Genomic DNA, 24,305 nt, shown 5'->3' on the forward strand with positions numbered 1-24,305 from the left:
TGAACCTGTAGTAACACAGAAAAACCAAAGGAGGAACAAAGTGACTACCATCTCCATTCTGGGAGACTGTTCACTCATGCTAAGCTATGGTTGGAGGTTGGATGGCGGCTAACAGACTGAGGTTGAATCCTGACAGGACACTGTTTCTGGGGGACAGGAGGCGGGCAGGTGTGGAAGACTCCCTGATCCTGAATGGGGCCTTCTCGGTAGTGGCGCCCGCCCTGTGGAACGCCCTCCTACCAGATGTCAAAGAGAAAAAAAACTACCAAACTTTTAGAAGACATCTAAAGGCAGCCCTGTTTAGGGAAGCTTTTAATGTTTAATAGGTTATTGTATTTTAGTGTTTTGTTGGAAGCTGCCCAGAGTGGCTGGGGGGACCCAGCCAGATGGGCGGTGTATAAATAACAAATTATTATTATATTATTATTATTATGGTTTGGCTTAGTGTGATGAACAAACCAGGTCAAGGTCTGGGAGAAATTTCTTTATCTGCTAATTTAATTTATACCTTACCCTCCCATCAAAACAGGTCCACAAGATGGCTTACAAACGGATAAAACCCAAGGCATGTAATCTTTAAAATGTCAAGATATGAAACGTATTGGAAGAATTGTTCCATATGTACATGTTTTTATATATCACATGCCCCGGGACAGGGTCTGGGCCAGGACATTAGCACTCCATTTCAGCTGTCCCCTAGGCAGGAACCTCTACTTAAAGAGCGAAAGGGTTAGGAATTTTAAAAGCTTAACAACGCAGGAAAAGGTCCAGTATGGCAGTGAAACTGTACACAAATCTCAGCAGAAAATGTCATTTTAACATCTTTCCTTCCTTAACCTATCTGTAGCACTTTAGAACTTCAGTTTTAAAAACACACAAATATCACATTCACATGAATCATCATGGTTATTTATTATCCTTAAACTCACTAGCCAAGGCTAAAGGGGAAGAGACAACTTAAGACAAATATGAGAACGTCATAGATCATTTCGGCTGTCTCAGTCCTGCAATAAAAACTTTTAATGTGTTCCCATCCTTCATCTTTCCAGCCCAGGTTTTATTGGTTTGGATTATTTTTGCGTAGGTTTCAACGCTGTACCAAGCTGTACCTTTTGCCTTTGTAATAAAGAAGCACTTTCCTTTTTAAACTGCAGCTATGAAACTTTGTTGCTACAACAGGCAAATCAGTTAAATAAGCTGGTAGAGTAATAATATCTCTGTTAAACTTCTGTCTGCCTCCAGAGCAAATTTGCTGCTCTGTAAACCTTCCTGGAGTTGAAACCGACTACAACTTGGCTTAAAATTATTGGCTCAAACAGGGGAAAGATCCACACCATGCATTTAAAGACCATCCAATGCACATTTAAAGCACATTCCCCCAAACCATGGGAACCGTAGTACTGGGAATTGTAGGCCTGTGAGAAAAGTCAAACGCTTAAAATATCCTTTAGATGCCCTCCAATGTATGTTGTGGCCATGCCCAAAGTCTTCCTCTAAAACTCAGTGCTCCTGAAGGAAGTCTGCACATCCAATGTTCAGATGTGTGTCGTTTCATGCTACCTCCTTCCATTGGTAAGAGAGAAGCTCCAGGGCAACCTTCACAGGGTCAGTTTCCTTGTTATGACAGGAGACTTCTCAGAGCTGTCTAGTGCCCACTGGGACTGGTGAGGCAGAAGGCAGGTTGCCCAGTAAGCAGAGCCAGAACCAATGACACTTGGAGCCAACTAAGTCTAGTTTTGTCCCCATCCTCATCCTTGCTGAGTTCTACAAGGGCAACCCTAAGACGAAGGAGGTGGAACTAGGGGCAATGACAGTTGGACTCAACTACTTGGGGTTTTCACCCTCAACCTCCTCCCTTCTGAGTTCTACAAGGGCAATGCTGAGATTAAGGAGGAGGAAGGTGACAGGCAGTCTTGCCCCCTAGACCAGTTGTAAGCAAGAAGGCAGGCGGGTGGGGAATGACTGAAAGCAGACTTAGGTTGGTGGAGCATTTCGTCAGTCACCTAATGGACCGGCTTCTACTGAATTGCACATGTGTGAACACCACCAGTCCATTTTTGGGAATTGGGGAGGGCTGGAGTTCCTCCTTCCCCGTCTTGCTTTCTCTGCCATCAGCAAGATTTTAGCGTTGTAGAAAGGACTACGATACGATACGATATGATAATCTTTATTGTCATTGTCCCAAACAGAACAATGAAATTGAAAAATCTACACCAGACATTCAAAAACCAACAAGCCTGCTATCCCAGCTATCCCAATCGAGTTAGCCCCCTAAAAACTCTGATACCCCATTTTCAAATACAATATACACCCATAGAGACGCCTTACACTGTGTTTAAAAACCAAAATCGCATTTGGATAGAAACTGTTTCTCAGGCGGCTAGTCCTAGTCTTTATAACCCTGTACCTTCTTCCAGAAGGCAGAAGCTGAAAGAGATCATTTCCGGGGTGCGTACTATCCTGCGCTATCTCTGCAGCTTTCTTATGGCACCTGGAAGCATAGATTTGATCCAAGGTGGGAAGAGTGCACCCAATTATTCTCTCCACATCAGTTGAATTTATAGGTGTCATTGTTTCATCCTTATAAGCGTTCACTTAATTAAGTGTGATCTACTTATAAAATTAGCCCAAAGAAGGGGGACCACCTTGGGCCTTTCCTTTTCCTTTTTCTCATGTTGTATCATTTATTTAATTGTAAGCTTTCAAGGCAGGCCCATGGCGGCTTCTTCCTTTAAATAATTGTGTATGGCACATAGCTATTGAAGGCACTTTTAAAATAAACAACGTGTCCTAGGAAATAACATATTATTACGTTGTAAGGAGTACTCTAGTTTCTCTTTTCACAACGAATGTATAAAGTCATCTGGGAATGCAGAAGCCAAGACCAGTTTTCTGCCTGGAAGGGGATGTTCCAAGAGAGATGCCTTGAAGGGCTTTTGAAGTTTGTCCAATTGCTTCCAAACAAGGCAGGATATTAAGGCAACTTTTAACCACAGTTTCATATCCAGGCTTGTTTAGAAGCCATTAACCGTAGTTGTGCTGGGCTCACACATAATAGCAAGCTGTGGTTAAGAGTTGAATTCCCACTTGTTCTTCCACTTGTGTCTGGGGAGGACCAAAGCAGTAAGAAAAGGTCCATCTGTTCATGCATGATGCTTGTGCATATTCTGACTTCCTAAGCAGGTGAACTAATGCCAGTGTACTAGAAGATGCAAAGATCACACGTGTTGAAGCAATGATTCTTCAAAAACAATTTCGTTGGACTGGTCATGTTGTGCGGATGCCTGATTATTGTCTTCCAAAGGAGCTACTCTATTCCGAACTTAAAAATGGAAAGCGTAATGCTGGTGGTCAACAAAAAAGGTTCAAAGACTCTCTCAGAGCAAATCTTTAAAAATGTAGTATAAACACCGACAACTGGGAAACACTGGCCTGTGAGCGCTCCAATTGGAGAACAGCCTTTGCCAAAGGTGTCATGGGTTTTGAAGACACTCAAACTCAGGAAGAAAGGGAGAAATGTGCTAAGAGGAAGGCATGCTTGGCAAACCCTCACCATGATCAACTCCTTCCCAGAAACCTATGTCCCCACCGTGGAAGGACATGTGGATCCAGAATTGGCCTCCACAGTCACTTACGGACTCACTGCTAAAACCCTGTTTTGGAAGACAATCTTACTCGGCTACAAGTGGATCGCCAAAGAAGAAGACTATGCGTGGATGGTGCTTCAAACTAGCTGGCTATTATTATTATTATTATTACAGTGGTACCTCGGGTTAAGTACTTAATTCGTTCTAGAGGTCTGTTCTTAACCTGAAACTGTTCTTAACCTGAAGCACCACTTTAGCTAACGGGGCCTCCTGCTGCCGCGCCGCCGGAGCACGATTTCTGTTCTCATCCTGAAGCAAAGTTCTTAACCCGAGGTACTATTTCTGGGTTAGCGTAGTCTGTAACCTGAAGCGTATGTAACCTGAGGTACCACTGTATTACAGTGGTGCCCTGCAAGACGAATGCCTCACAAGACGGAAAACTCGCTAGACGAAAGGGTTTTCCGTTTTTTGAGCTGCTTCGCAAGACGAATTTCCCTATGGGCTTGCTTCGCAAGACGAAAAACGAAAACGTCTTGCAAGTTTGTTTCCTTTTTCTTAACACCGTTAATACAGTTGCGACTTGACTTCGAGGAGCAACTCATAGAAAGTGGTGTGGTAGCCTTTTTTGAGGTTTTTGGTGATTTTTGAAGCTTTTCCAAAACTTCTTTTAAACTTTTAAAACTTTTTTTGGGGGGGGTTGGATTTTGGGTTGGGGTGTTTGGAATTCAAGGACTTGGTGTTGGGGAGGGGTTTGCAAGAATCTGGAAGCTGGTGTGTTTTTTTCTGCATTTTTATTATTTTCTGTGACCATTGGGCCACTCTGCTGTTTTTTTAAAAAAATTCTGGATTTGAATTTCTGTGTGGTGGGCGGCTGGGGGAACAGTTGAGGAGGGGTTTGCAAGAATCTGGAAGCTTGTGTGGTTTTTTTCTGCATTTTTATGATTTTCTGTGACCATTGGGCCATGTTGTTGTTGTTTTTTTAAAAAAAGTTTTTCTGTCATGTTTAGAAACTTAATTCATTGTTCCTTCAATTTTTGAAATGCTCTTTACAGTATGTGTGACTTTAAAGAGCACTTAATAAACTCTTGTTGTACCAAATTTGGCTTTGTTTGGACTTTTTTTTTACCATAGGAGCGCATTAATTGAATTTCAATGCATTCCTATGGGATTTCGTGCTTCACAAGACAAAAAATTCGCTGGACGAAAAACTCGTGGAACGAATTAATTTCGTCTTGCGAGGCACCACTGTATTATTATTATTATTATTATTATTATTATTATTATTATTATCCAATGGGCATCAGCCACCATGGCATATAGCCCTCAGCTGGACTGGGGTCATTGCTTATTTGTAACTGAACTTATCAAAGGCCAAAACATTAATCCTGGAAAAGAATTCTGCTCTTTCTCTCTCTCACACACACCCCTTCTCCAGTAGCTTCCCCAATGGCTGCTGTTCTCCATTGCAGAAAGGTTTCCAAAACTGTACAAGTCACCCTTTTAGGCAGGGTGTGGGAGTCCCACGCTCCACTACAGAGCGGTCCAGCTGAATAGCCAGCAAGATAGGCATTTTTGGAAAGAAATGCAATGAATCAGCATTATCACAAATGAGCAAATAAAGAGTTCATTCAGGTTTTGTGTGTGTGTGTGTATAACTTAAACAGATTTTTTTTTGTACAATGTAAAGCAAAACAGAGCCAAAGATTTTGCAACACTGTAAAACTTCCAGAAACCAAATTCCCTCCCTAAAAACAGATGGTTATTATTTAAAAGGGGTGTTAGATTACACACATATATTGGCTATTTCAGCACCTGCAGGAAACAGACTTCTTGTACCTTTTGCAGCCCTCACCACTGCAAGGAACGAAAAGGGGGCTTGTTTTTCATGGGGTGTTTTCCCATTAGACATTACTTTTACTGGGTTCAAGCCACAGTACTGGGTAATCCATATGGTTAGCATCAAGTGGGAATAACTTTTTTGCATTTATATTTTTTATTAAAAAAAAACGCCCATCTTGTTTATACAGTTATGCTATACACTTTGCGCTTAGAAATATTTTTAGCCTCATATCTGGATCTATCCCTAAGTCTCATTAATTAACAGAAAGCAACGGTGTGGCAAAGCCCACAAACCAAGAAAGCAGCTGATTCGACTCAAGAAGATAAAGTATGAAGTAGGAGGGACTTCCAGGGTGGTGCCATCGGCAATGGCGGACTCCCTCTGAACTGGAGGGACTAGCTCCGCGCGAAACGGGTCTTTTCCGCTACGGCGAAGTGGGGACCCTTTTAAAAATCACAGGCGGATGAAGCCTGTGACCATGGGACTCGGCGGGCACCCTTAGCGCCCCCCCAACCCGCAAAGGAACCCACTAACGGGCTCCGAAGCGAAGAGGGGGAAGTGGCGCAGTGCTGTGAGTCAACTGCTATTTCCGTGGAGCGAAGCCGCATAGCCGTTGCCGGAGAGCGCTGCCTTTTTCCTGGGACAATTTGGCTTCTAAAATAAGCACCCGTGAGTACTTAAACTTTGAACAAATTGGACTTTAAATAAGGATTTGCGAGCAGAAAGGAATTGGATTTAAAAAATTACTTCAATTTGGTACTGAAACGGGAAGGTCTAAGCAGGAAGTCAGCCTTCCGTTTCTTTGTAGACAGAATAAAGCAAAGACAACGTAAACTAGAGCTCAGAAAATCGCTTCTAAAGGATCGGCTTTCATCATTTAAAATCCTCGAAACCCCCCTTCGGCAGCAGGAGAAGAAGGGGGATCTTTTTCGGACTGTTTAAACCTGCAGAAGTGAGTTTAAAGTAAAGTAACTTTCCACCGTCCTGATCCTGGAGCGGGGTGTCAGGACTGACGTTTGAAGCTCATTGACCAGAGACAAACGTTTTTGACAGATAGCTAAAAGAAGAGAAATATAGTGATTCCACTGTTTCCTTTCGCATTTTAAAGGAACAAATATTGACAAAATATCTCAAAAAAGAAACTTTGTTGCAAGAACAATTAGAAGTTTTCCCCCTAGAGGGAGACTGGGAAACTGTAACTAATTCCAGGGAGCTTGCAGCTGTCACAGATTACAATCGTGGGAAAAGGCTTGTGACCTTGTAGGACAATGTATTCAAAAGCTCTGTTGTGTGCTCTCTGTAAAATAAATGCTCTACTGGAACAGTTAACTGAGAAGACGGATTTGATGACTAATGTGGTCAGAATTTTTGAACAGGCAGTGGGAAACTATATGGAGCCCACCCAATTAAATCAGGAGTGTGCCCTGACAGAACAGATGAGAGAAGAGGATGTTGCAAAATCTTGGGCGCCAGAGATGGAGGGAGCTGCGGCCCTGCAGGAACATGAACTTTTGGATTTGACAAATGAACTTGGAAAAAGCCAGATTAGGAAAGATAAAGTTTGGACTGATTTGAAAATAGGGGGGTTGGATAGACCCCCCTATGCAGGGATGTTTGGACTTTCCGAGTCCAGCAATGGGCCGTGAGATGTTTGGAGCTGTGGGGGCTCTCAATTTTGGAGGGATTCTGAAACATGTTTTCAAATACTACATGGAGTTTAGTCTGGACTATGGAAAAGGGGCTGATTTGTTGAAAAGGGTCAAAAACATTACCAAGCTGGAGTTCCCACGAGTGAAAGGTGAATATGAAGAAGAGCTGCGGAAGGGACATGGAAGGGACTTAAGGGCCTCGGATATAAGGTTACCAGGTTAATGCGCTATATCGATGGGATAAAAAGGACTGACAAAACCCGGGACCAGGAGGAAGGGACGCTGGATGAAGATTGGATTGTTTCTATTTCTTTTTTTTTATTACTAGGATTGTTTTATAAAATTGATGACTGTTAGAAAAATGTTGGAACGAAATTACTTGGCTCTAGCAAAAATGTTTAAAGAATTAGGCAAGAATATTATGGTTAGGAGAAGTGGGTAAAAATAAGATTTAAGTTTTAAGGTTTTTTATAAGATAAGATGAAAATAGATTAAGGTAATGTAATGACAGAATATTATGAAATATGGAAAGGATTTGCTGCGATAATTAATAACTGGGATACAAAAAAAGGGAGGAGGAGGAGGTCAAAGAAAGAAGGTAATGAAAGTTGAAGATTTGAGAATGTTGGTTTTATTTTTATATGTTTGTGGTGTATTTTTGTTTTTTGAATTTGTATTGTTGGGTGTGGTTTGTTTTCTTTTTCTCTTTTTTGTTTCTTTCTTTTTTCTTTCTCTGCTTTGTCTTTTTTTGTAATTTTAAAAATTTTCAATAAATATCATTAAAAAAAAAAGAAAGAAGATAAAGTATGAAGTAGGAGCAGATCCAGGAGGAGAGGATGGGTGCAAAAGCATACATGCCATAATAATAATAATAATAATAATAATAATAATAATAATAATAATGTATTACTTATACTCCAACCATCCAACTGGGTTGCCTCAGCAATAAAATGCGTGTGTGTAGGATAGATGGCACTGCAACATTCATCATGATTTGCTCGCACAAAGCTTGCACGGTGGTTAGATTATGTCTGGTCTTTATTGAGCATTTGTTCTGACTGGTTTGCAGGGAGGTTATATGGCAATGAGCATTCATCCCACATTTATCGCAATTTGCTTGCAGGGTGTTTATACATGTTCCTGCTAATCATTTGTTCATCCTATACTTTTCAGTGCATTTCCCCATCACTCTCCAAACTACAAAAGGACATTCTTAAAACATTGATATATATTTTTTACACATAGGGCAGGAGAATACTTTAATCCACTGGGCAAAACTAAAGTTATGGTATGCACTTGAATCCCCCCTGCAAAGTACTGACAGTCCGTACACACCTGCTGTCTGCACAACTCAATAGACTAATGTTTGTGAGGAGTCTATAGGGCAAGATGGGCACCACATAAATCAGGATCTACAAGGAAGTGACTGGATGATTTGCCGTAGGCTGACAAAGCTTTATGACTTTCAGTTGGTCAGTAACAGCAACAATGAAAAGGGGACACACACACACACACACAGAGAGAGAGAGAGAGAGAGAGAGAGAACACTTAATTAGGCTACTGAATTGAAGCTTCAGAGCCAGGGGTTGGAATTGACCACCAAGTCTCAACTAGGGCCAGGGCCTTTTCAGTACTGGCCCCGACTTGGTGGAACGCTCTGTCACAAGAGACTAGGGCCCTGCGGGACTTGACATCTTTCCGCAGGGCCTGCAAGACAGAGCTGTTCTGCCTGGCCTTTGGTTTGGACTCATTCTGACCCTTATGTCTCCCTCCCCTTACGGTTTTGATTTATGGGCTACTTTTTAAATGAAGCTGCTTTTTAAATTGCATTTTAACCTGTATTTTAAATTGGGTCCCCCCCCCCCCCAATTATGTTTCTGTTGTAATTTTACTGGTGTTCAAGGTAAAGGTAAAGGGACCCCTGACCATTAGGTCGAGTCGTGACCAACTCTGGGGTTGTGGCGCTCATCTCGCTATATTGGCCGAGGGAGCTGGTCATGTGGCCAGCATGACTAAGCCGCTTCTGACGAACCAGAGCAGCGCACGGAAACACCGTTTACCTTCCCGCAGGAGCGGTACCTATTTAGCTACTTGCACTTTGACGTGTTTTCGAACTGCTAGGTTGGCAGGAGGAGGGACCGAGCAACCGGAGCTCACCCCGTCACGGGGATTCAAACCGCCGACCTTCTGATTGGCAAGTCCTAGGCTCTGTGGTTTAACCCACAGCGCCACCCGTGTCCCTGGTGTTAGCCGCCCTGAACCCGGCTCTGGCCGGGGAGGGAGGGGTATAAATAAATTTATTATTATTATTATTATTATTAGTTCCCTTTTGACTCTATGATTCTATGATGTCAGTCCTGGTTTGATATCTTGATGTTATGATGATAAGACTAACTTACTGGAAAGGGAAGTTGTTGCATCATGACACATTTCCAAAGCGGTAGCCATAGTTGCTGAAGGTGGCAGTCAATTTGCTAACCAAGCGACGTTCAAAGCAGCATATCCAAAGCCACACTTACGGGTTCCAGGACTTCTGGCACCAGAGTCTTTCCTTTGTCCTCCTCCTCCTCCTCCGGCTCTGGCTCTTCGTTCTCTTTATTGTCAGTCCAGGGAGCCGCATCTTGAGCAGAGCAAGTGCTGATTAAGTCTGGCAAACTTGTAGATGGGTAACTGAGAAAATCCTCTTCCGCCCCTTCCTGTGAGGAAGAAGGAGGAGAGGAAGAAGAACACTTGGCATTACATCCTTGCACTTACAAGCTTAGTACAACAACCCTGAAAAGTTAGTGATGTAGTAGTATTGGATGATATCTTGTGGGTAGGTGTAAAGGGAGATTGTGATGGTACATACTGGTGAAGACAACTGTTTTGAGAGTCCCAGGAGTGATCTAATCATACAATCCACACAAGCAATGAATGCAAGAGCACAACACCCTTCAAAAATATTCACTTCCATTTTTGTTTTTATTTTAACATTAGTCATCCAATGGTTTTATTACTTCCCTGGTTTCCTGCTTCTTTAATTCTGTGTGTGTGTGTGTGTGTGTGTGTGTGTGTGTGTAAAGCACTTTGAAGCTCTTTTGGTATTAAGCAGGATATAAATGTATGAAATACATAAATTTTAAAACTTAGTTTGTATAGCTTTCCCTAAAGTTGGTTACAGCATGGCGCTGATAACACCAAGGTTGCAATATCAATCCTCGTATGGGGCAGCTGCATTGCAGGGGGTTGGACTAGATGATCCTCAGGGTCCCTTCCAGCTCTACAATTCTATGATCCTCATAGCCTTTCTTGTCTTGTCTTACTGTAGGCTTGTATAATTCCCAGTTGTGCATACTCTCAGGAAATCATGCTGAGGACTGTGGGCTTCATCCATTATCCTCAAACCATGGATAATTAGAGTACTACTCCACACCTTTAGCAAACTACAGTTCCCATGATTCTTTGGGGGAAGCCATGACTGCTTAAAGCGGTATGATACAGCGTTAAATGCATATGGTGCAGATGTGGCCCTAGTGAACCAAGGAGCTGAATCAGGTTGGATTTCTTGGTCGGAAACAGACAATAGTTTTGAAAAGAGCTGAAATCAATGTGACGTGCCTGTGGTATACATTTCTTTGGTTCCATTTTGCATGTTGCTTTAAGAAAAGGGGGGGGGAGACGAGGTCATAATGTGTTCATTGGAATAATTCGCACTGACATGTTCATAAGCTGATGATGGCAGCATCAAATGGCAAGTCACATGCGTGGAGCAGCCATTACTATCCAACACGATAGACCAGCCTTCCGCAACCTGGGGCTTTCTAGATGTTTTGGACCAATTCCCATCAGCTCCAGGCAGCATGGCCAATGATGGCAGCTGTATTCCAAAACATATGGAGGACAGCAAGCAGGTCATAAGAGGCTGCCACAGAAAGAACTTTCCCTCCATCACAATGCTTGCTTTTCAGCTGAGTGCCATTTAGTTGCATTGAATGTTGACTAGTCAAGAGAAGTGTGCTTGAAGCAGCCCTTCACATCTCTCCTGAAAATGAACACAACACAACCTGCAGTTCTGGCAGGGTTTTCTCCTAGGAGAATTCATGTCAGTCGTAGAGATTCGGTGTGGCGTGACTGGAGAAAGGACTTCAGGACGGTGTGGGCCAAAACCCAGCTCTTGAAACGCAGCCCAACTCAAACGCAAACACATCAACCTACATTCTGAATGGTTCTACTGACAAGGTGAGGGATACACTGCAAAGCTGCTGCCAAAGTGGCTGATGCTAAATAACTCCAACTGAAATGTTGCAGAAGTCATCGTAAGCTAACGACTCTTGAGTCTTGTCTGTGGACTTGGCGGGTGTGTCTTTTGCTCATGGTACAGGGTTTTAAAATTTGGACATGGGCTGCAAGAAGCAATGTTGTAATTCATGGTCATATTCTAGCCAAGGAATGTGTGATCTGGGCAAGGAGGGTGGCCTGGGAAAAACTGGATAGAGAAGGCCAGACAGAGAGGTCTCAAGGGCCGCACTCGAGGTTTCTCATACGTACTCTAGCATGGAGTGGAAGGATGAGAGAAGAATTAAGCATTGGAAGGTGGTCACCGGGTTAATAAACAATCCCTATAAAACTTTGTTAAATGGCATGTGATAGCCAGAGAAAATATTTGCCAAATTTTGGAAAAGTAATAGAAACACAAATAGAAAGATTTGGGAACTATTAGAAATAGTTACACTGACAACACTTTTGAGAAATATAGATTAACAATGAGGTAAGTGTGAGAAGGTGGGATTTAATGACACAATATGTATATTAAAGGAATATACCAGGAATAAAATTGATGGTGAATGAGTATATGATGCTATTTAATGAACTACTTAAGATATGAGAAACTGGGCTTTTAATAGATCAAAATGAATTCATTTGTCTTCCCGTATTGTTCTACGTATTGGTGGAAACGATTAGATTCATATTTTGCACTTTAACCATTACAGCGTTTCATGCCGTCGAATAACATGGGGTGACAATGGTTTGAACACATATTCTCTGCCTCCAAAACAAACGTCTCAGGAAGCAGAAAATGTGTTCCAAGGCCACTTTGAACATGTATAACACCCCCATATAGCTCAACCAATAGCCATTGTGGGACCTCTTCTCCATTAATTTAATAAAACAAACTAAGCTAATTGCTATTGTCCATTGTTGCAATGGCAAATTCCCCAGGTTACAGTATTGATTCACTGGGTCAAGATGTACCTTCTTTTGTCAGTCCTGAATTTTCCCACCCGTTTTTCAAAAGCCATCTAAGCTAGTGGCTACGGTCACATATGCAGGAGTAGATCTTCCATGCACACCTAAACGTACTGAATCCATTTAACGGACTATTACCTACCCTGCTTGCAACTACCAGGTACACAAGGCCTTCGGCCGACCGAAGAAGAGCGACAGCATCTTGATGGGAGAGGCCAACCAAAGAGTGGCCGTTGATCATGAGCAGTTCATCGCCAACTTTCAGTCTACCATCTCTAAGGAAAGAGGAAAAGGACAACAAAGACTTTTCAGTTTCTTGGGGAATGTTTCTAGGTTCTGAAGCGTCAAGGAAGTTATTATTCTGTAGGCGAACATTATATTCTGATGCTACTGCTCAAAGAACAACAGGAGGTACCACGTCATATGGGCAAAAGTGTTTTGTTTTTAATAAAAAAAATGGGTCGCCACACACACCCCTTGCCCAGTCAAAGAAAGCAAGAATAAATGTCGGAGCTTCCTTTTCCCCATCCTCCTACTTTCAGTGGGGAAGTTTCAAGTCGAATATAGGAGGCACCGCCTGCATTTTGTTAATAATGAATATTCAAGTCACTCCACATTTACTTAACACCTTCTCTGGAGCGTTTCGGAGCACTTTATAGACACTAACGATATCACTGGTAAGTAGGTCAGCTTTAATATTAAATTTTCCGTGGAGCAGTTAACTCGCTCACTTGCTGTGGAGTAGTTAGTTCGGCATGCGCCCTTTCCTGTAGTACAACTGCCCAGCACCAAATCCATCTCCCCAGGTAGGAACAGGTAGGAGCACTGGCAGACTTCTGCCAGCCTCTTTTTCAAGAGATGGACTAGTACCCTGCCAAGGCTTATGTGTAGTGTACCTGACCTACTTTCTCACTGTGGCGAGGGAATCCTATAACATGCTACAACAGTAAGGTTGCCAGACAAAAGCTCAGAAACAAAGAACAACCTAAAGCAGGAATGGGGAACCAGTGGCTGTCCAGATGGTGTTGGACTCCAACTCCCATCCATCCCAGACAGCATGATCAGTGGTTAGGGGTGGAGAATGAAGGTACCCTTCGTGAAAATGAGGTGTACATGTACAGTTTATGCTGGGCCAAAAAAACCTCCAAGGATCCTTTTCTTCCACCTGCATAAGAAATGCCATCCCATAAAGGACGACGGGATCTAATTATATGGCTGTTTACATTCCCAGGTTCAGGAACCTACCACAGATTTTTGAAACACATGCGAGTTGCACACATCTTACTACCCTGGTGGCTTCCAGATTTCCAAATAAGCCTCGTTCGAATTGCTTCAGTCTCCGAGATCTCTGATTTTCCTGGTGGTAGAACTGGAACAGCAAGAAACTCAAGGGTGCTCCAGGCAATTTATTTACTAACATCAGGCACACCACGGGTAGGAGGATGCCCTCAAGAGGGTGATGGCAAAGGGAGTAACCCCTTTGGGGTTGTTGCTTCAGGGGCAGGGCACAATCTTACAGGGACTTATTCTATCAAGCCTCATATAAAGATTTTTGGTTGGTTGCAACTTCTGCTTCTGCTATAGAAACTAAAAACCCTGATATGAGACTTGAAAGAATCTAGACAGAGCAGGGAGCTAGATGGGTGTCCTAGAAGGGCTCTAGAAGTTGCCTTCAGTATGAGGAAGGCTTGAGAAATGCTTTTCGTGGTGAGATTTGGTGGGAGTGGCTGTGTAGGGAAACAACTCTTGCAACAGCATCAATTTATTATTTTACTTTTTCTCTTTCGTTTTGGATTTGAATTTTAAGTTGCTTTGAGGGGCCAATCCTTGCTGAAAAGTGGGGAATAATTTTTTAAAAAAACTAATTTGGCAGCCGCCCACTGCTTTCATTTACTTAAACCTTTGTGTTACACCCAAACGATGGGATAGTCAGATGTGCATGATGTGAAAACAGAACAAATTGTACCTGTGAGCGGAGCCTCCTTCTTCCACCCGTGCGATAATGATGGCGTGAGGAGAGCGTTTCGATCCTCGGCCTCCGGTGATCTGGATTCCCAGCCCATCTGTTCCCTTCATCATGGTCATCTTCCATATCCGGCAACCTTCTCGCTGGGAGAGGAATTTTCAGAGAGTTCTTGCATTTTTATTTAGGAGAAGACACTTTCCAGCTGCATCCTAAAATTTCTCACTCTGGCTGAGAGATCTAGCAGACCAGATCAGCATGTACAAACCGGGCTTTTGTTTTGTTGGAAAGGGAAAGGCAAGAGGCCTCAGACAGAGACCTTTTGCTTCTCCTTTGCCAGCAAAGGAAACCTGGGTGCTTGAGATATTACAGGTCATAGTTAAAGCATATTGTTTGGGCAGTTTTTGCACTCAGTTTTTGTACATGCCCATCTCCTAAATATCAAAATGCAACCGTGTTATGTCCCATTTTGAAGTAAACATCATGGAAGTGCATATATTCAAGTTAATATTCAGCTGTAAGTATTTTTCATTAACTGAAGTAAAAAGAGTGGTACCTTGGTTTGCAACCGCTTTGGATTACAACCACGTCAAAACCCGGAAGTGTGTGTCCCTTTTTTTGGATTACAACCCATTTTGGGGGGGGGGAGGCCCCATTGGCGAAAGCATGCCTTGGGTTACAACCTGTTTTGGTTTACAACCAGACCTCCGGAACGGATTATGGTTGTAAACCAAGGTACCACTGTATAGGCAACTCCCAATTTACGTGTCCCTAATCGATGTGCGACCACGCCGAACCCAGAAATGACTTTTAAAATGGTAATAAGGGCCCTAAAAGAGAGAGAAAAGGCAATTTAGAAGATATTGACAGGTGGGGCCTACCAACTCATCAAGGGATATTACAGCTCCCTCACTGAATTTTCAACTTGCGGGGCGGGGGAGAGTATGTCTCAAGACGTCTGGAAGAACTTTCTTTTGGTAAGAGTTGTTCAGTAGTGGTATGGATTCAAATTAGATTCAGACTAAATATCAGAAAGAACTTTCTGACAGTAAGAGTTGTTGGATAGTGGAACAGACTCCCTCAGGTGGTTGTGGACTCTCCTTCCCTGGAGGGTTTTAAGAAGAGGTTGGGTGGACATCTCTCATAGATGCTTTAGCTGAGATTCCTGCATTGCAGAGGGTTTGATTAGATGACCCTCGGGACTCCTTCCAAAGCTACAATTCTATGAATCTATGATTCTATGATTACTTGTCTGTAGAAATATAGGGAAAAGTATGCAGGCAATATTATTCCTAATTGCTCACTTAAGAGGCAATACCATGAACTACTTTGAGCATATCTGGGTACCTATGTTTATGTCTTGACTTTCCCTGCCCCTTTCGCCTCCTGCACCCCAAGATCCCTGGCTAACCGGCCTGATATCTACTGGGACAAAGCATGCACACTTTGATTCCAGGTATCAAATATTTCTTTGCTCTTGCACTGCACAAAAGTACAGAAACGGCAATTTATCTGGAGGCAAGGTGTACTGGGAGGCTGATGGGTAGAAAATACAGCTCGGATTTCAGATGCGAGCTGACATCTGGGGGTTACAAGGGCGACTCCCCCCCCCCCCCGCCCCGTACTTGGCAGAGACTTTGCTGCAAAAGGTGAAGAGCCTGTGGTAAGAGTGAGATGGTTGTCTTTTGGCACGTCTTCCTTGTCAGCAGCACTCAGCAGACAGGACAGTAGGCTCCAAGCACTTAAGACAGGCATCGTTTTAAGTGAAAGAGAGAAGCATTTGCCATAATTGAACATAACAGTTTGCAGAAGAAGAAGATGTTATTCTAGTGCTATAAGGTTCTTTCTTTCTTTCTATCTTTCTTTCTTTTAAAAAAAGGGATTCCCATGATACACTGAAACTCAGGCGCTTACTGCACTGCAGTATTTTACCATTCTGTACTCATTTATTCAATCCCACCCCCTACCCCCACTTCATATACATGCGCTTCATTATATCAAACACAAATAACAGAATCACAGCTTATAAGGACACAACAGAGTGCTTTATATCAGATCAGACTATTTGCCTAATATTGTCTGCCCTGACTGGCAAAACAAATACAATACAGTAGTACCTCAGGTTAAGAACTTAATTCGTTCTTGAGGTCTGTTCTTAACCCGAAACTGTTCTTAACCTGAAGCACCACTTTAGCTAATGGGGCCTCCCACTGCTACGCGATTTCTGTTCTCATCCTGAAGCAAAGTTCTTAACCCGATGTAATATTTCTGGGTTAGCGGAGTCTGTAACCTGAAGCGTATGTAACCTGAAGCGTATGTAACCCGAGGTACCACTGTACGTACCTTGTTACACAGATGCAATAGTTACAACATATAGAGTGCAACAGGCTGAATGGTAATGTATGTAACAAATTTCTTTACTGGTTACTTCCTAACATACGAATCAAGTCCAGGATGTATACCATATACAATCCTTAAGCAAGGTATAGAACCTATTTAATTAAATCCAATGCTGATTTATTTATTTATTTATTTATTTATTGCTTAATACACTGGCAGCATCCTTCCAGGACCTCAGGCAGAGAAAGATCCATCACACAATCATAGGAAGCTGATGCTTATTTAGCTGAACACCAATGGTCAGACCACCTTCACCCTTCATTGTTCCCCATCCTGATGAACCTACGCAAGTCAAACCAACGCAGGGCACTTCCCCTGAAGAAAGGTGTATGCAGAGCAAATCTTTCCTGGTAATTTAAGCAACAGAACCGCACAGCTTCATTTATGAGTGTGACCAAACCTTGGCAATGGCACTACAAGTGGCACACACAATGGGAGCCTGCAACAGTCCTGAATTGAGCCATGAGAGGAGACCCAGGCTAGGCTATGGCAGACCTAAAGGCCTCCCAGGCTGTCGCTCTCCTCTCCGGCATGATGCTGCTGTCTGCTACTTGGGCTCAGGAAACAAGAGGCAATACTGTACCAAGGTAATTCAGCAGTAGCGTGTGGCAGAGCCAACACAAAACACCATTGGCCACCATTACCTTGGGGCAAGTTAAGCACACACCTTACATTTAATAGTTGCAGTCATATAGAGCTGTAGGCAACATTCTGAGCCTTAAGCAAAAATCATGATCGATAGCAGATAATAGATAAAGAGTAGTAGACAGACGCGGGTGGCACTGTGGGTTAAACCACAGAGCCTAGGACTTGCTGATCAGAAGGTCGGTGGTTCGAATCCCTGCAACGGGGTTAGCTCCCGTTGCTCGGTCCCTGCTCCTGCCAACCTAGCAGTTCGAAAGTACGTCAAAGTGCAAGTAGATAAATGGGTACCACTCCGGCGGGAAGGTAAATGGCGTTTCCGTGTGCTGCTCTGGTTCACCAGAAGCGGCTTAGTCATGCTGGCCACATGACCCGGAAGCTGTACGCCGGCTCCCTTGGCCAATAAAGCGAGATGAGCGCCGCAACCCCAGAGTCGGTCATGACTGGACCTAATGGTCAGGGGTCCCTTTACCTTTACCTTAGTAGACAGATAGATAGAAGATTGATAGATGCAAGTGTTCTAGTTTCCCACAAACCCATGGAATCCCTTTCATTTTTGTTTCTCCCTCCATCAGCAATGGCTCCTTTGGTCTCCCCAGATGTGGTCACCTTCCTTCTTGTCATTTGGTCCTTCCACAAAGTGGTACCTTCCGGTTGTTTTGAGCTACAACACCCGTCAGCCCCAGCTGTTACGGCCAAAGTTAAAAAGATCTACAGGACATCAGCTAGGGAAAGGCTCTCTTCCCAAACTATTGCAGTTGCAGATGCCCATTGGTTGCCCTAAAATGCTTAACTTTAGCTAGATCATGTCCTATGGTATATTTTTCTTCTTACATGTGACTTTCTTTTCCCTGAACAGGTCTTCTTTTTGGATATCATAAAGGGATCTAGCTAAAATTTGCATTTAAAAGAAATGTAAATCTCCATGTGCGTACACTACAAAAACAATTAAACTGTGCTCAAAGTGGCAAGAATTTCATTTTCTGTCTCATTATGTGTGAAAATGGGTTATCTGTGTTATATAACAGACCCCGAGTGAGAATAACATTTGTTAATTTCATGCTTCTCCCAGGAGTTATCTGCCTACGTCAGGAAACTGCATTGACCGTCAGAAATATACATCTATCTTTGGAACCCATCTACAGATTGAATTGCAAGTGCCTGTGATACAGCTGCTAAGAGGTTATGTCTGGCCAGGACTAAGCAGGAAAGCTTGAATCGCACTTGGCTCAAGGCAGTGTTATTAAACCCCTTGATTTCATAAGCACCAAATTCCATCATTAATAAAACAAAAAGGAACACTATTTGTTCTCCTGATTAAAAACACAGCCTGTGTGAAAAACATTCTGTTATCAGAAATTCAATACCTTTGGGCTTAAAAACTGCATTCGTACACACACACACACACACACACACACACACAAACCATGCACAGTTATCTTAAATTTGAAGAAAACATTGTCAAAACAATGTCAGTCTCCAAATTTTATTTGCTCTTTCACCTTTTGTTTTGTTTTCCGCAGCATCTTTGTTTTGTTACCTTATTATTTTGTAAGCTACTTTGAAAATGCCTTGACTTGTAAAGTGGTTTCATAATTTAAATGAATGAATTGGGGCTTCTGGTGAACGTGAGTTAGCGCTCCACATCACAACATCATGAAAACTGTACTATACACTGCAGAGGAGGAAGGGCAAAATCAACAGGTTTGGGGACAGGAATCCAATTTCCAATAATGGCCACATTCGGGTGATCTCAGTAAGACAAGACATGAACAAATCCTGTGCTCCCACATGCGAGTGCTTTGCTCCTGCCATCATACAATCAAGGGGCAGAAGGGGGAGGAAATCCTGCTCCAACTGAGCTGCTCAGCCAAGCTGTGACCCCCATTTATGGGTAGCTGCCAGACCTGAATGAAGACTAGCCAGCCCAGGTCCACCAGCCAAGCCGCACACCCTAGCCTGCCTGTGATTGGTCAGTTCAAACGGGCAGGCTTCCCAGGGGCCCATGTGGCCGTCAGAGGAAGGTGAAGAAGAAGAGGAGTTTGGATTTGATATCCCGCTTTATCACTACCCTAAGGAGTCTCAAAGCGGCTAACATTCTCCTTTCCCTTCCTCCCCCACAACAAACACTCTGTGAGGTGAGTGAGGCTGAGAGACTTCAGAGAAGTGTGATTAGCCCAAGGTCACCCAGCAGCTGTATGTGGAGGAGCAGGAAAGCGAACCCGCTTCACCAGATTACGAGTCTACCGCTCTTAACCACTAAACCGCACTGGCTCTCCAATGGTCATGAGGGGCTGTATGACTTCCCGGAGCAGCTGGGCTGCGCTTGACCACAATTGCCAACACACAGGATCATTTTTCTTATCCAAAATGATAAAACTTCTAATCAAGGCGATATGAAGGTTATGAAGCTATGGTTTACAGCTGGCTTAATAACGGGTCTTCTTCAGAAGCTGCTAACCATTGTTTCCCAGTTTGGAGAGACTCCTGGCCTGTACAAAGTGAAGAACTGAGCAGGCTGCACACAGAGGAACAAGACTCATCTCGGCTTATTATGATGAGATGCAATAATCTGAATGTAGGACCAGAACTATCTTTAGCCAGAGTGGCGCAGTTGCCCAAGGTGGCAGAGGATGGGGGACAGGAAGCTGTGGCAAGATGGTGGAGGACAGAGCTGTATTATAACATGCAGCCTGCCCCGTGTGCTCAGTTAGCTTGCTGCCCTCAGGTATAGTGGTAGATGCTGCCCTATCACCAAGTTCAGAGGCAAACTTTAGTTGCCTGTGCGGTTGGCTCTTGAACTTGCAGCAGGGGAGACGGCCATCTTGTTTTTCACCTCAGGCAGCAAAATTTCTTGGACCTGCCCTTGCTGAATATGGCCGCTCTGTAATTCCCTCCAGCCCAGAACCAAGAAAGCCAGACAACTACAGCGTATATATATATATATATATAATAATATTTGAAGTGAACGACTGTTATTAGACTTTAAGCCTCCAGGCAAGGCCTATCTTCATTTTTACCTGAAAGTGCTTTAAAAAATAGTAAATGTGATTATTATGAAGCAAGCTCTTACCATAGAATATAACAGGAATTGATTTTCTTTTTTTTAATAAAAGAAGCAAATAAATGCAGAGGAAGGCCTGAGAAAGCTGGGATCACTGAGCATTACGGTATACATTCTTAAAGGCTTGCATTTATTGATTATTTTTACATTAATATATATTCCTTTAGTAGGAGCTGCACATTTTCAACCACAAACTAGCCTTAGGTATTTTCGCACCTAAAGTAAAAAAATTATGCTCCTGTTTTGGAGTTGCTGCTGTTGTTTTTAATAGTACACAAGAAAATAGAAACTGAAGGCAGAAAAACTGTGCCCCCTCTGGAATCCCTGCACAAAGAGACTGTTTTGTACAGACCTATTGAGCTGTTTTACCAAGTATCAGACCACTGGTCCATCTAAGTCCAGTCTACTCTGATGGACAGCAGCTCTCCACAGTCTCAGACAGGACTGCTTCCCAGAATCCACTCTCTGAGATATTTCAACTCAGGGATGGGGAGCCTGTGGCTTTCCAAGTGTTTTGGCCTCTGATCCCCACCAGCTGTTCAGAGGAAAGTGGAGGTTGGACTTCAGTACCTCCTGAAGCCCCACAAGGTCTCCACACCTGCTTCAACTGGAACTACTGGAGATTGGACCTGGAGCCTATCACCTCCTGGCAAATAGAAGGGGAAGAAATGGAGGCAGTGAGAGATTTTACTTTCTTGGGCTCCATGATCACTGCAGATGGTGACAGCAGTCACGAAATTAAAAGACGCCTGCTTCTTGTGAGTAAAGCAATGACAAACCTAGACAGCATCTTAAAAAGTAGAGACATCACCTTGCCAACAAAGGTCTGTATAGGAAAAGCTATGGTTTTCCCAGTAGGGATGTATGGAAGTGAGAGCTGGACCATAAAGAACGCTGATGGCCAAAGAATTGATGCTTTTGAATTATGGTGCTGGAGGAAACTCTTGAGAGTCCCATGGACTGCAAGAAGATCAAACCTATCCATTCTGAAGGAAATCAGCCCTGAGTGCTCACTGGAAGCACGGATCCTGAAGCTGAGGCTCCAATACTTTGGCCACCTCATGAGAAGAGAAGACTCCCTGGAAAAGACCCTGATGTTGGGAAAGATGGAGGGCACAAGGAGAAGGGGACGACAGAGGACGAGATGGTTGGACAATGTTCACGAAGCTACCAATATGAGTCTGACCAAACTGCGGGAGGCAGTGGAAGACAGGAGTGCCTGGCGTGCTCTGGTCCATGGGGTCACGAAGAGACGGACATGACTAAATGACTAAACAACATGGCGTGGAAAGCATCGCCACTGAGCTATGGGCCATCCCTTTCATGTTGGTTAGGCTTTCCCTACCAGGTGCACAGGAAAGAGCTGTTCTCCTCCTTGCATATATGTAACAGAGGATGGCCTGCAGGCACATGGTGCCATTGTACTACTGAAGCTAAGGAGGCCTGGCCTTTTAAGCAACCTGGATGGGAAGCCATCTGGGAGCCATATGTGAGCTGCTCTGCAGATCAAGAGCAGGATATTTCTATTTATCATAGAAGCAACTCTGCTTAACACAATGTCCGTAGTTTCCTCTAGGCTTGATTTCAGAACTAAGCTGGGAAATGTGGGTGTGAAATATCTTCACAGTTCATCGGGGGCACCAAAAATACAAACACCTAATAAGCCTGTAGTCTCCCAGTTGGTTCCCCATGGCGGGCAATTTCCTCACACGATAAAGAGGCAATGATCTGTGAAAGTGGATTAGGTGATAAATAATTGCGCCGTTTCAAATCTTCAGGTTAATCGGGTGCATCTGCAATTATCTGGTGAACTGTGTTCATGTGTGAATTCAGCCTTTAAATGGGTTTCTAAGACGTCCAGGATCAAACTGTCAGTCAGTCATTCCAGCATTTAGGAATAAGAAAATTAATCCATCACAGCCAAAATATGACAGTTTTGAATCCTTGGGGAAAGAAAATAGGCTATTAAAGAACACACAAATCCAGCAAAGCTTCCATTTCTCTTTCTTCCCTTTTATTGATCCCCTATATTTTTCTAAAACTGGTGTTAAAATGAATTCCTTAATGCAACGGTGTACTATTTCAACACATTTTTGTGGATTGAACCCTGAGCACCAAACAACAGGGGTTTCTGATAATAATACCTTATTGTTAAAATTATTACAAGCAAGTATAATGGCATGAAAGAGAGAACACATGAAGAAGAAGAAGAAGAAGAAGAAAAAGAAGACGAAGAAGAAGAAGAGGAGGAAGAGGAGGAGAAGAGTTTGAATTTGATATCCTGCTTTATCACTACCCTAAGGAGTCTCAAAGCAGCTAACAATCTCCTTTCCCTTCCTCCCCCACAACAAACACTCTGTGAGGTGAGTGAGGCTGAGAGACTTCAGAGAAGTGTGACTAGCCCAAGGTCACCCAGCAGCTGCATGTGGAAGAGTGGGGAAGCAAACCCGGTTCACCAGATTACGAGTCTACCGCTCTTAACCACTACACCACACTAGAACAACTGGCAAAGTCTCCACTGTCAAATCTCTGGGCAATCTCCCATCAACAAAGAGTAAGGGCCAATTCACAGAATACATTCTTAGGTGTGTACTTAAGACAATTGAAGTGCACAACCTATAAAAGTAAGGTGTGAATACAGTGAGCATGCATCGTTCAAGTACACTCAGAAGCGAGTGGCACAGGTGGGTGTTTTGGTACTCTTCTATCCTTGCAGACATCATGTGAGCAGCTTGGTTCTTTCGAGCAAGTGAAAGGTGACTTCATTAGGGAAGGCTGCCTCACATTTTAAGATCCCACTTCATAGAATCATAGAATTATGGAACTGGAAGGGACCCTGAGGAATATGCAGGTGTCCCATACGGGGATCGAAACTACATCCATTGCATTATCAGCACCACGCTCTAATCAAGCTATCCAGGCATTCAAGAAAGAGGCAGTGAAGTTGTCTTTTGCAGGTGGGGGTCAATGGCAGTTCATATTTCCTCTCACACCACAGAGCCAAGAAAAACTTCAAAGGTGGGGTAGGAAGGTAGTTAAAGTACCATAAAATAAATAAATTATGGAGCCAATGTGTTGAACCAAGTGCTGAGCCAAGATTCAGCCCGGGAATTCAGAAAGCTGAGTTTGATTCCCACGCAGCCACAAAGTCCACCTGGTAACCTTGGGCCAATCATGGTATCTCCCAGGGCCAAAGAGAGGGTTAAAAAAAGCAAGAGAAAACTCTCTGAAAAACCTGGAGGATACAAGTGGTACTCTAAAGATCAGAGATGGGGACGCCCTCCAGACATTGTTGGATTCCAACTCCAATGAGCCCCACATGACATGGCTGTCCAACAACAACAACTGCAGAGCCACTGGTCACCCGCATCCTTGATGTTGATGTTCAGGTGTGTTTATCTCTCGTTAGTATCCTTCACAGAATCCAGGATTAAACATTTAACATTGAGAAAGGTTTCAGGACTAAGATGTTGTATGAGCCCAGGGGGGTGGGATTTCTTTTTTTAAAAAAAGTTCACTCCAGCTGGTGGTGTTTCCAAATGACTCTTAAAAACAAAGGGTGATTGCATTAGTTCAGGTGCTTGCAATGGCTTGATAGAATGTTTAAAGACTTTGCCAAGGAAATTATGTCAGCAGCTAGGCTGCTGATATAGATAGTTCCCTGGAGCTCATTTCTGTTCGCAGGCAGCAATAACACAAGTTTTTCAGCTCATCATCTGCAAGGCCTATTTCGTGCCTCTGCATTCGGCAGCCCTTTAATCATCGAGACTCGCCAGGCTTCATGTCCCCAGCAGGTTCCCCCTCTCCTGTTATGCATGGAAAACAAATAAACTCCGCTTGCTTTCATTGAGGGAACGAAATAATGGGGGAAACAGTTTGAAGTCAGAACTCCAATAAAAAGCCGGGCAGGTCCAGATAGCTCTAAGTGAGGGAA

The 24,305-nt window shown here is 43.4% G+C and overlaps 1 protein-coding gene across 5 annotated transcripts in view; it reads right to left on the reverse strand.

Annotated features, from left to right (window-relative positions):
• PDZD2 (PDZ domain containing 2) overlaps positions 1-24,305 on the reverse strand; it is a 237,416-nt gene that overhangs the window by 54,045 nt on the left and 159,066 nt on the right. For all 5 annotated transcript variants that reach the window (XM_080973358.1, XM_080973357.1, XM_080973359.1 and 2 more), the window contains 3 exons: positions 14,269-14,411; positions 12,445-12,577; positions 9,596-9,772 (listed from right to left, as the gene is read on the reverse strand). In XM_080973358.1, coding sequence (XP_080829484.1) covers positions 9,596-9,772; positions 12,445-12,577; positions 14,269-14,411 — 453 coding nt within the window. The remainder of the gene's footprint in view (positions 1-9,595; positions 9,773-12,444; positions 12,578-14,268; positions 14,412-24,305) is intronic.

This window comes from Podarcis pityusensis, assembly GCF_964106645.2.
Source record: "Podarcis pityusensis genome assembly, chromosome: 11".
In the NCBI taxonomy this organism is placed as follows: domain Eukaryota; kingdom Metazoa; phylum Chordata; class Lepidosauria; order Squamata; family Lacertidae; genus Podarcis; species Podarcis pityusensis.